The following is a 13222-nucleotide window of genomic DNA, read 5'->3' as shown; positions in this document are numbered from 1 at the left end:
GTATCTGCTTCATCTAATTTAAGTGGTTATAGTATCTGGAGTCCAAAATAGCAATCCTTCACTTCAGCTAAACGAGAGTCCCCAGCAGATGTGCCCCTCTGTGCAGCTTGGGATAACGAGGAAGCATTAACCCTAGCAGCAACAGACGGCTGTGATTGGCAGAGTGTCAGCTGACCACTTTGAGCCTGTAACAGCACCCACTGCTTGTACGAATTAGTATGGCTAAAAGGAAGTTTGTAATCTCTGCCTGTGCCACATTTCCAGTAGAGCTTAGGCTTTGAGTGGCCAGGAACCCTTTTTTTTCCCTTTATTTTTGGAGGTGCAGAGTGAAATACATGTGTTAGTAATGACACACAGCATGAGAGAAAATAAGCTTTATATATGAGCGATCATGATACGGAGCACTTTTTTTGTGTACCATGAAACGTAATCTTAAGGTAGAGGAAACAATGAGCGTTAGTAAACCGAGTTATGTGTTCAAAGACAGGCTCCAAATTAAATAGAGGTGACATATGCTGAACATTCACTAAGAGCAGGCTTCCCCAAACTCCGGCCCTTCAGATGTTGCGGAACTACAACTCCCATGATTCTATGAATGAAATAGATAGGGTGAGAATCATGGGAGTTGTAGTTCAGCAACATCTGGAGGGCCGGAGTTTGGGGAAGCCTGATCTAGAGGGTAAACAGTGATTTAACTATGAATGAATTATGCTAGACATACTTAAACCGATTATAGGATTCCCTACACCAGTCCTAGACATACAGGAAACAGCAGGGCAAAATTGCAGTGCGGCTAACAGATAAAACAAATAAGGCAGATAAAACATAACTAAACAAAAAAGAAAGAACATGAGGCTATAGAGAATTGGGAAAGGGAGCATGGTTAAACCAGCAAAGGAAAACGAATGTTAGCAATTATACCCTCAGACCATAAATGTGAGTGGGAGAGAGAGCAGTGTAAGTCTTCAGACTAGTAACCCGAAATCAGCCAATGTCCAATTTGAGGAATCTATTCCCCGACCTGTGATGTTGGGCCATTCGTTTACTTTGCTGCACTATGGTAGCATCCTCTGTATGGCACTCGCAGTCCTCTGTCCATCCAGTATGGATAAATGCTTGCCTGTAGGTTCCTTCAGCCCTGCTCTGTGAGCATCTGTTTGGCAGGAGGTACTGGGGTCTCACGAGGTCTCCACTTAACATATGAAGTGTTTCGCCTCCTCCTGCCGTTCCTCCAAACAGGCCCAGGCGTACAGCTTCTCGTGGGTTTTATCAAGACTGTGCAGGATGAGGTGTGTAACAGCTGCTTGCATCCCTCCGCTTTATTTCTTCTCTCCTGACTTTCCTGAATTTGTTTCCAGAATGCATCACACCCTTGGTCAAAGCTAGCCAACAATCCACCGGTAGGCTGCACGTGGTCAGCACAGCCCGCAGGGGTCATCTTAGGAATCCCAACCACCATCTTGATTGCGTGGCGTAGACCCAGCATTCAGATTAGTGGGGCCCAGAAGCAGTGGGTCAAGCTTTGGACTGAACTGTAGGGGGACCGGGATGACCCCCACAAGTCCGGTGGGTAGGGGAGTAGGAGCACAAGATTGCCATTCAGAATGATTTGAGCGGCCGCCTCTGCCCATCTATCACGTGTAGGCCACGAAGTTGCGTCGCGGGTGTCCTGCGGTCAAGAGTCTCTGGCTTGGTGTCTATACCTTCAGAAAAAGGGCCGCGGTACTCCAGACACTATAACCACGTCAATGAGTTGAAAGTTACAGCCCACAGAGTTCCTTTAATTAAATGATTACTCAATGTTGAAGATTCAAACATAATTCCTGGCGATTGGTAAACGGGTCACTGTGATGGATTTGTTGTTGCCACATGGTTACTGATTTAATAAAAGAATTCTGGATTCCTCATTTGAAAGCGTCAAACATCAATAAAAAAAAATATTTATTTATTTTGCACCTTGTGAAGATTATACCTAAATAATTACACCAAGCTGGGCATGAGACCCATTTGCTTTGTGAATAACATGCAGACAAACTCAAGTGTTAAAGGACCACTCTGGTGCCAGGAAAACACTTGTTTTCCTGGCACTAGAGTGCCCTGAGGGTGCCCTCACCCTCAGGGTCCCCCTCCCGCCCGGCTCTGGAAAAGGGAAAAGGGTTAAAATGTACCTTTTTCCAGCGCTGGGCGGGGAGCTCTCCTCCTCCTCTCCGCCCCGTCGGCTGAATGCGCATGCGCGGCAAGAGCTGCGCGCGCATTCAGCCGGTCGCATAGGAAAGCATTTACAATGCTTTCCTATGGACGCTTGCGTGCTCTCACTGTGATTTTCACAGTGAGAATCACGCAAGCGCCTCTAGCAGGTGTCAATGAGACAGCCACTAGAGGATTAGGGGGAAGGCTTAACCCATTTATAAACATAGTTTCTCTGAAACTGCTATGTTTATAAAAAATTGGGTTAACCCTAGCTGGACCTGGCACCCAGACCACTTCATTAAGCTGAAGTGGTCTGGGTGCCTAGAGTGGTCCTTTAAATTGTATTTCTCTTGTAGAAAAAGTTAATGTGTCCCATAAGATCAGAAGGGGAGAAATGTTTGCAGATAGAGCAGTTAGACGGTCTCTCAGCCGGTGCTGTTGGAGACACAGAGGTTGTAGAAGTGTGTGTGAGATCTGTCAATCAATGACTCTCTCTCAATCTTACAAGCAGAAAACAATGTTTATACGGACCATGCTGTGAACTGCTCTATTGAAATTTTCTTATTAGGAGGCGACTATTTGCAGCTGAAAAGTACATTTTTTAGACGTGAAATCTAAGTGCATCATCTTTTATACTTTTTTTTTTTTTTAAATAAAAGGTGAGAATAGGTTAGTGTCACGTTAAGCAACTACTGTGTGAGAATCAGACCATGACGGTGTACTGAAGTACTTACACAATGAGATCCCCAGTGAGCCGGACCAGGGAGAGCAGGACATGTTTCAGTGATGCAGCCAGAGAAAGGCTGGCACTGCACAAGGTTCCCAGGTGGGCTGCTTGCACGGCTCCAATGTAGCTTTCAGAGGGGATTGTATCATTGGCAAACGCATTGCGCTGAAATTTACAAAGAAAGCATTTTATACACAAATAACACTCTCAGAGAAAGGTTTGGGATTCAGCCATTTGCTGTTTGGTCTATATTCAGCAGATAAAGATAGAGAGGTTCCCCTTATACATCAATATGCTAACAATATGAATGCCTAATGTACAAATTGCATTTTATTTTGTATGAAGTGTTACTACGTCCCAAATAAACTTTTCTGGTTTGTATTTCCTTCTTAGCCTCTAATTTGCATTAAATGCGAGATACACCATGAATATCTAGCAGTTGGTATCCAATAAATTCCTGCGCTATAGAAGAGGATCATGGGATAGCTATGATACAATGTAGAAGCAGAACATTCTGATAACATTTTGGCCATTTCATGGTCACTGCAGAGGCCTTAAAGGATCACTATAGGGTCAGGAACACAAACATGCATTCCTGACCCTATAGTGTTAAAACCACCATCTAGCCCCCCTGGGCCCCTCATGCCTCTAAAATCTTACTTTTATTCAAGCCTGAAGCTGTAGCTCTGCATGCTGTTTGAATCAGAATAGTCAAAACCTGCCTGCTGACATCATCAGAAGTGGTGGCCTGATCCAATCACAATGCTTCCCCATAGGATTGGCAGAGACTGACAAGGAGGAAGATCAGGGGCAGAGCCAGCATGATTCAAACACAGCCCTGGCCAATCAGCATCTCCTCATAGAGGTGAATTGAATCAATGAATCTCTATGAGGAAAGTTCAGTGTCTGCATGCAGAGGGAGGAGATACTGAATGTTTGGATGCATTTTAGGCAGCCATGACCCAGGAAGGATCTCTAACAGCTATCTGAGGAGTGGCCAGTGAAGTTATCACTAGGCTGTAATGTAAACACTGCATTTTCTCTGAAAAGACAGTGTTTACAGCAAAAAGCCTGAAGGCAATGATTCTACTCACCATAACTAAATCAATAAGCTGTAGTAGTTCTGGTGACTATAGTGTCCCTTTAAGGTATTTTGTAATTTTAAGTTTACGTGAATTTTTTTTATGCATTATTGCTTTATTGTGGTAAAAAACTTTTGTTTTTTTAAAACATGTTTAAAAACATCTAAAGGTAAAACCTATTTGCAGATATTAATCTAATGATATGTTATTCTGTCCAAACATCATTTTTAGAACATACCCCAGCGATGTGAAACCTCATGAAATTTTTACAGAACAAAGTACATCCACCTACTCCCGTCCACATTATGTACAGCCCAACAATGGTTTCATGCAAATTCACTGCCACAATGAACGAGACACATGCAGACTCACCCATGAACCAATGCTGGGGAATTCATTGGTGTGGATGTTGTTCCAGGACTCACACAGAGCCTGCACAGGTGTGGGGAGGTTCTGAATCAGGACTGGGCCTGTGAAAGAGGATTGACATGCATTTAGTACATTCAGGTTTGGAGCAGTGGCCTATGTCTTAGCCCATTACCCTACTCACCCAGTGTGTTTGCTTTGCAGCGAGCAGAACCAATTACCAAGATGGCTGCGTATCCCTGCAGTTTCTTCTCGTCTGGCCCAGCTTCATCGGGCAGGCTCTGCAGCAGGTAGCAGCGGGTGAGGGAGGCGTACATATCTAGGAGCTGCAGGGCAGCGGGCAGGAGATTTTTAGCCACCTGAGAGGGCTTGTGTGGATCTGTCTCAGCTGATAACTTGGAAAAGTGCTCATCCAGAGACACCTGAACCTTGCAGATCATTGCATCCAGAGTGTAGATGCACTGCAGGTTGGGTCCCTGTCGAAGTTGCTCAAATGTGTAGCCATCAGTGCTGCAGTAAGTGGAAATCTGAAAAGAAGAGCAAGCCAGGGGCTGTTAATCAAAGAGAATGGCTGCAGAACAAGTCAAGCTTAATGCAAAATCAGCAAACTTAGGAATATAGATACCAAAAATGTTTACCCACGTCTGTCTACTGAACAGAAAATTCACGCATTAAATTGAATATGTATCAAGTGAGTGACTACTGGCCCTGAAAACCAAAACCACCAATTTAAATGCTGTATTGCTAAGCGTGGATCATCATCTAAATGATATTCCTGCTCTGACAATGGCACAAGACAGAAAATACACAAACCTATCAAGAAAGTTCTTTCATGTATTTGCACATCTGATGGAAAGTTCTAAAAACAAATAAATAGTTGTAGAAAATGTGTATCTAATGGTTTAAACTACCTTATGGGAAAAAGACCTGAACCTAAAAATTACAGCAGAGGAATGGTGTTCCCCCTTGAAACTATTAAAAAAAAGGCATGAATTGCCTTAATATTATAGAAAATTTTTTTTAAAGTAGTACACAGATGGTACTTGGTTCCAACTAAACTGGTTAAAATATCTCCGGCTAACTCTCCCCTTTGTTGGAGATGCCTAGCCCATGATTCAATGCTTCATATTTGGTGGAACTGTCCAAGAATCTCTACATTTTGGGATTTAATTTACTCCAGTATGACAGTTTTTAAATAGTATGACTATTTAAAAAAAAAAAAAATCAAAAAAAAAAAATCAAGAAATATTGATCCTTCATTGCCTTATGTCCGCAAAAATAATCATTGTGAGAAGCTGGAAAGAAATAACGCCAGACTTCTCTCAATATAAAAACCAACGTATCTTTCAACTTGAAATGGAAAGGGAAAGGGGACTTTCCAATGCAAATAATAACTTTAAACATATTCAAAACTAGAACCAATGGATTAACAAAATAAGGGAAACTTTTTAAACAATTTATTATGATATTAAAGTTACTAATCTTGGTATACGAAGTCTTTGTGTAATAATGAATTTGATATTTGGAATAAGCTGGGATATAGGTCTTTGATGTTTGTATTGTGATGTCTATTTATGCGGTTTGTTTTATTAGGAGAGTACGTTTAATACAAAAATAATAAAAGGATTAAACATTAAACTACCTTATGGGGGTTCAAATTGAGGGTCAAGCTAGTATTTCCCTAAACAGAACAAAAAAACAAAAAACAAAAATAAAAAAAAAATAAACCCAAAACACCATAAAAATCAGGTGTAAAAAAAACAATCCCATAATAATTATTTATATAGCGCCAACATGCTCAGTAGAGCTTTACAATAATACACTAGTTATATAAAACAAATGTTCATATTGTCAGTCCAAATCGAACGTCCTGTTACATGCTTTCCTAGACAATACTGATGCTCATTCTTATCTTTTTGACTACCCAAAAAAAAAGTGCAGCATATCTTGTGATTTACATGTATAACACTTGCTATGTCATTCACCAATCTTTCCGTATGTAACTAACTCTGCACTGAGAAAAATAAAGAATTAAAAAAAAAAAAAAACACAAATGTTAAATACAAAAGGTTAGAGAGGCCTGCTCAAACAAGCTCACAACCTAAGAGGAGAATGGCGCCATCATGGCTGCTCTAACCTGTCTGGCAATGTACTCCTCGGCCACGTCCACGTCATACTTCAGAGAGTTACATTTGGATGAGGTTTGCTCAGTTAGAGAGGCGGCCTGCTCTGGCTTCATTCCTTGCTTTACAAGGTGATCCTACAACAAACAGAATGAGAGTAAGTGGATGTAGAAGGAACAGACATTACAGGTAATAGGAGTAATAAATAATACAATCTGAGGGGGTTACATGATGCAGATAGATATTTATCTTATTGCTGCACCAGTTTCTAGCAGAAGGCCATTTCTCCATCACCAGAAACACTGTGCAGCTAACAGAGATTCTTCCCATTTATACGTCTATTGCTAATAAATTAAATCTGCGCTCAGAGACTCGAGAGGCGTGACTGAAACCTAGCTCCAAGGGACAGATGGAAACATGCACAGGACAATTTACAAAACTGACAATCTGGAATTCAAAGTGAAAGCATTGCTGACTGATCATTTTTCCAGTTCGGCTACTTCGGCCTTAAATCTGAAATTCACTTTGAATCCTCAACAATTCTCCCTTTAGTAAATAACCCTGACAGTTACTGCTATACTAACAGTGACAGTATACATTATATTTCCACATTTGTTGCAGAACGGAGGGCATTAAAGGGACACTGTAGGCACCCAGACCCCTTTAGCTAAATGAAATGGTCTGAGTACAGCGTCCCTATTGTACTTAGTGCTGCAATGTAAAATGGAGTTCCATAGAAACTGCAATGTTTACATGTCTGTCCTCAGTGGCTAGACTAGACAGTCACTGGAGACGCTTCAGATTTTGAAACAGACCTTTGGTCCGATATCGGACGCTGGATGTCCGCACGCTCTGCATGAGGACCTCCAGTGTCAGATTTTTCCCCATAGGAAAGCATTAATTGAATGCTTTCCTATGAGGACGTCTAATGCGCGCACGGCATTTGCCGCACATGCGCATTAGTCCACATTCGTCGCGGGACATAGCAGGTGGAGGCAGGACCCAGCACCAATGGACATCAGCTCTGGGATCAGGTAAGTAAATAAAGGGTAGTGCCAGGAATACCGCTTTGTAAATATATGAATAAATAAAGCCAGTTACTAAAAATCGGAGTTCTGTGTCCAAACCCATTAGTTACACTATCATTACAATTAATTAGGAAACTGAAAAGTATTCTATAAACATTTAGGGATAATAAAGGTGCACTTATTGGCACTCCTGGGATTGTGCTGCATTCACAAAACATATGATCTGATGCCATTTTATAGGGAATATCATCTGTAAACATTATCGTGAAATGTCTAGTCTAGTAAGCGTTAATCCTACACTAATAGGTTTATAATATTTCAAGTATTTTGGCCAAATAACAATGCTGGTCAGGAGCAAAGCACTTGGCATTTCCCTGAGCAGCTGTACAGAGTATTAAGGAATGCACTGAAAAACACTGGAGGGGGGGGGGGGGGCGGGTGCATGCACAATTTCTGTATACATTACTGCAACTATCACTGAACTGGAGGAGACAATAAAGTAAAAATACTTTTAATCTATTTTTTTTTCCTGGCAATCTCTACTTATCTAAAAAAATAAATTTCTCATTTCAAAATGACAACCTTGACAGCGAGAGATTAAAAATCTTTTTTTTTTTTTTAAATATTACATTTACTGCCAGGGCCTACAGAGAGAGGCTGGAAGCCATTTTCTACCTTGATCCATTGCTGGTAAGATGGTACCCGGAGACGTGACGCCCAGCGCAGGGTGTGCAGAATTTCACATTCCCCAGAGGCTGACCCATTCCCAGACAGCTGTTTCATGTAGACCTTGGAAGGAGGCAAAATCCCTAGAATCCGCCACAGAACAAGGAAGTGATACTGGAGAGCACAGGCCTCCTAGAAATAGGTTTTTAAAGAAAATAAATACTTCACATGTTATACGTATAATACAGAATTTATTTCTTAGAATGTGATAATATGCACTTCATATACAAGGCAAAAAAAAGTTCAATATAAAATAAGGTAGTGAATAAATATTAATATAGAGTAATATCAATTGCCATTTGTCACGCTTTATCAACCTTGGGTTTTACCATAACAGTAGTCCCTACTTTGTCATATCTTTTGACGGAGTTGGAATTTCAAGGAAATTGCAACACCGTTAATGCGAGTATCTAACATAGATTCTATTTTGATATGTGGTCAGAGATGATTTAAATAAAACAGCAGAATAACAAAATAGAAAAGTCGAGGCACTCCAAGATACAAATCAGGCAATTTTATTGAACCCACTCCATCGCAACGTTTCGACCTACACGGTCTTTGTCAAGCCACACCCTACCATAACTACTTTTAAATAAAACAGCAGGCAAAATTACACAAGTTACAGAAATAGTATCCTTACATCGCCAGATTACACAGAGGATATGGATGGAACTTACGTTTTCTGGAGATGGAACAGGGCATAATCAGTTAATCTTCCATTCAAAAATGAATTTAAATTTATTTCAGCTATGATAATCAACTAAACAGTTTTGTAAACATCATGTAAGACTACATTAGCAGTATTGTTTGTTCCCCCTAGCGGTTTATCTGAAACTCATACCATAGGTGTTAAATTTTTGTTCTCGTTTCTTCGAACAGTATCAAACTGGGATCCTGCGGCCAGTAAGGAAATAAGTGCCGTGTATAAATCATCATACTTCATAGTTCGAGAGAACAGGACTTCGCACACCTATAAAGATAAAATCATAGGTAAACTGTCTCAGTAGAACCAGGCAGTGAAGACAATAGTTTAAGGGCAACGGAAGAAGACTTACTGAGCTATCTAGACGGTGAAGGTCATCCTCTGAGGCTTCTTGGGACAAGACACTGTAAAAACGAGGTGGTGGGGCAGCATCTGGAATACAGAAGTTTAAAATATCCTGAAAATTGACGCACAAGATAACATTTCACTGCACATCAAGCCTATTTCGTCCAGATTTACCAACTGCAAACACACTGAAATGTAAAGTACAGAATAAATGTGAAGTGTTCCAAAAACACAAAGCCCAGCCAGATATCTTCCAAAACAGATAAAAATGTTATCTGAAAGACGAAATTGCAAGCGATACGAACGGTCTCTAAAGCTCTATTGTAATAACTATAGCCGCGTTCGGTCCCCTGCATATCTCACCTGACGAGCAGTGCTTGGTCCAATTTTCTTCCACTTCTTTAAAACCGTAATACAAAGCAGAAGGGCGACTAGTACCATCTGCTGATGTCCCAGAAGCCATAGGTGGGCTGAGAAGATTGTACTGCACCTATATGGAAGAATCAGACAGTTAGAGAGAGAAATCTTGTTCTTGCTGACCACCTCTTGTAATGATAAGGTTCTTCCATTAGGATAAGCTAAAGGGAATGGATTTTTAAATTCTCAAACAAGGAGGGTTTGCTGATAAATAGTAGGAGTTATGTTCTCCTGGCCCGCGCAGAAATCATAGAAGAAAGTTATTGGCCTTCAATACAGCATGACGAAAAGTGACTGTGTTATACTATGAATATGGCCTTACCAGAAAAAGTGAACATGTGTGATTATAATTATAAATAGAGGATAGAAAGTAAAGATATTTAAAAAAAAAAAAAAAAAAAAGGGTAAAAATATATATATAAATGTTAAAGAGAGAAGAGAAAAAAAAAAGTAGGAGATTTCTATTAAAAAGGGCAGTGATTTTGAAACAGAAATTGCACTGGACGTTAATGCATTCAAATAAGCACCAAGTCCGTCTAATCTGGACCTTGAAAACGATAATTACAGAGGTACTTTGATATGAATGAGATCCCTACAGGCTGTGCCAGCTAGGTGAGTTTATCGCGATCATGTTTCTATAGAGCTGTGACTAAAATAATACTTATACAAAACGAGCCCAACTAGCAATCTAAAGATTAAAGTAATGTATAGCAATTACAAATTATATAGGGGGAATAAAAAATTTACAAAAATATATGGAAGACAAAGTTTAAGGGTTTTGTCTTACCTGCTCAAACAGATAGAGAGGAGGTTTGGAGTACTGGTGCAGCAGATAGTCCAACACGAGCAGTAGTCTTGCCAGGAGAAGTGGGACAGTAGGAAGCTGAGATTCCAAGCTGCCAGCTAGATCCTGAAGGGTCTGGACACACAGCAGTAGGATGTTTCGACGGCCTCGTTCAGACAAATTGTGGAAGATGAGAAGAAGCAGCTGCAGGTGATCCACGTTCACATCCTCTGTGTCTCCCGGGACAACACCTTGGAGGGCATTTTGTTTCAAAGTCACAACAAATCTGTCAAGCAGATAAAGTACTCAGATTATAAAATAAACTCTGTGAGGATCACAGCATGGTAACTCTGCCACCCCAAATCAGAGAGGAGACCAAAAGTACATCAGAACTTTAACATTTCTTACAACAGAAGTAAACAAACAAGAAAAATTGAATTAATCTGATTTTTTGCATGACGCATGGACGGCTTTATGTCAATACAAATCCTAGAGGTGTGATATGTACAGCAGGCGTTGCAAAAATGTCACACATTTCATGAATAACAAAAAGAAAACATGAATCAAGCAGATTGTTCAATTAAACTGAGTCATTAGGCAGGTTGCATTAATTTGCCAAAAATCTGGCAACAGGGTTCACCGAAGCTGCTGTAAAGACTTTAGCGGAAAGCTGTACACACTGCACACCAGGGGTTAATGTATGAAAAAAAGCACACCCACAGAGAGCAATATGAGAACCAGATTTGCTGATGGATCTTAACCATTAAACAGACATTAATGCAGATGGGAATTTATTAAAAACAAAAAGTTATGGATCAAGGTTATTGCTTGCAAAGATTACCTGGATTTAAACCCTAACAAACTTAATGGACCACTATAGGCACCCAGACCACTTAAGCTCAAATAAGTGGTCTGGGTGCCAGGTCCCCTTTGTTTTAACCCTGCAGCTGTAAACATAGGTTTAGAGAAACTGAGTGTTAATCCAGCCTCTAGTGTCAGTCTCCCTGACAGCCGCTGGAGTCCGCTTCCGCGATCCTCAATGCGAAAATCGCATGCTGACGTCCATAGGAAAGCATTGAGTAATGCTTTTCTAGGGTCGGAAGGGGGAGGAGAGGTCACCAGCGCCGAGAGAGCCCGGTGCTGGATTAAGGTAAATGGCTGAAGGGGTCTTAACCCCTTCAGCCAAGCGGGAGGAAGGCCCTGAGGGAGGGACACACACCTAATAATCCTATAGTGCCAGGAAAACAAGTTTCCTGGCATTATAGTGCTCATTTAACTGCAAAAGAAACTACTCCTCTTAATATATATACAAAAATTAAATAAAAAAGTACCTCTCCCAAACCCGCAGACATTCAGGCACATCCGGCTCTCCCTGTGAGTTCGCTTTGTGCTGCCAGAGAAGTAAGAGTCGTGAAAGAACAGAAAGACTCTGAGGGTGGATATACAGCGGCCACGGACCCTCACTTAAAGGAGCCACTCCCAAATGTTGAAGAAGAGCACTCTGCAATAAAAAGAAGGGCACACTTAATACCAGTAAGGATAATAAGTTTCAGACTGCAAAAACCCAGTAAGAATTTGTCCTGAACAGAGCAGCTTACCCCATCTAATAATACAATCCAGTAATATTACAGGTGGTTGTGAAATAAGTACATTTTACAAAATCATAAATGCATGAAGATAAAGCTTCACTGTCAAAACGGTTAGCAACTTAAAAGCCTGAATAAATGGCACAGAGAAAACAGGACGCCCATAAGAGTACATCTTACTCCATCGATTCCCGCAGTTACTCGCTTGCTATCACACTGTGGGTAATAAACAGATCGAATCATATTCCAGATCAGCACATGGAGAGCAAAAGCAGAGAGAAATGCTGCCCTGGGGTACAGTTCTTCTTAGTCCCACTGATAACACTGGAACCCTGGACCTTGTCATGCTAAGAGGTTAGAAATCAGGATTGGTTCCAGAAAGAAATTGGAACTGAGAGGATACAACAACTGAACAAAGCAAACCTGCAGTGTAGGAGACTGAAGATCGGATGTCACAAGGCAGTGGTTAAACTGATAGAGAGCAACAGCAAAGTCTTCATCAGCAGAGCCTGGAATAGAGAATCACCAGTAATCATTCACCTTCCTCAAAAGTTTGACAAAGAACCATTCTAATGCATCATGAAGGCTCACCTTTCAGGCCGTCCTTGTCCACATCCTTTATGATGCTTGCCAGCGTGGCCATGTGTTGCTCCGTGAGAGACACACTCAGGTAGTTGCGGATGAAGTTGCTGCGAGAGTTCAGCATGCAGCTAGTGATAAAATGCAGCGTACTGGAGGCAAGACTGAGGAACTGAAACCAGGAAGGGCAGCAATAATTAGAGTCCGCCAGCTTAGCTTTACTCTATAACCAAGTTGAAGGACACTATCCTTCCTCTAGAGATACAATATATTTATTTAAAGGAGCACTATAGTGTCAGGAAAACAAACTTGTTTTCCTGGCACTATCCAGTCATTAGGGTCCCTCCCCCCCCCCCCCCCCCCCCCACCCTCATGGCCCCCCTCCCGCTGGGCTGAAGGGGTTAAGACGTCATCGTCTTCTCACTGATTTTCACAGTGAGAATCGTGGAAGCGGCCTGTAGTGGCTGTCAGGAAGACAGCCACTAGAGGCTGGATTAACCCTCAGTGTAAACATAGCAGTTTCTCTGAAACTGCTATGTTTTCAGTTGCAGGGTTGAAACTAGAGG

At 41.3% G+C, this 13222-nt stretch overlaps 1 protein-coding gene across 15 annotated transcripts in view; it reads right to left on the bottom strand.

Annotated features, from left to right (window-relative positions):
• The window catches only part of UBR4 (ubiquitin protein ligase E3 component n-recognin 4), an 82519-nt gene that overhangs the window by 54125 nt on the left and 15172 nt on the right, over nt 1-13222 (bottom strand). For all 15 annotated transcript variants that reach the window (XM_063437055.1, XM_063437059.1, XM_063437060.1 and 12 more), the window contains exons 16-27: nt 12669-12828; nt 12501-12586; nt 11823-11992; nt 10495-10777; nt 9654-9780; nt 9298-9377; nt 9084-9212; nt 8192-8374; nt 6503-6625; nt 4550-4892; nt 4372-4469; nt 2925-3082 (exon numbers count right to left, since the gene is read on the bottom strand). In XM_063437055.1, coding sequence (XP_063293125.1) covers nt 2925-3082; nt 4372-4469; nt 4550-4892; nt 6503-6625; nt 8192-8374; nt 9084-9212; nt 9298-9377; nt 9654-9780; nt 10495-10777; nt 11823-11992; nt 12501-12586; nt 12669-12828 — 1940 coding nt within the window. The remainder of the gene's footprint in view (nt 1-2924; nt 3083-4371; nt 4470-4549; nt 4893-6502; nt 6626-8191; nt 8375-9083; nt 9213-9297; nt 9378-9653; nt 9781-10494; nt 10778-11822; nt 11993-12500; nt 12587-12668; nt 12829-13222) is intronic.

The sequence above is a fragment of the Pelobates fuscus genome, chromosome 11 (genome assembly GCF_036172605.1).
Source record: "Pelobates fuscus isolate aPelFus1 chromosome 11, aPelFus1.pri, whole genome shotgun sequence".
Taxonomy (NCBI): domain Eukaryota; kingdom Metazoa; phylum Chordata; class Amphibia; order Anura; family Pelobatidae; genus Pelobates; species Pelobates fuscus.
The sequence above is the reverse complement of the archived record's forward strand: the minus strand, read 5'-3'. Positions and strand labels throughout refer to the sequence as shown.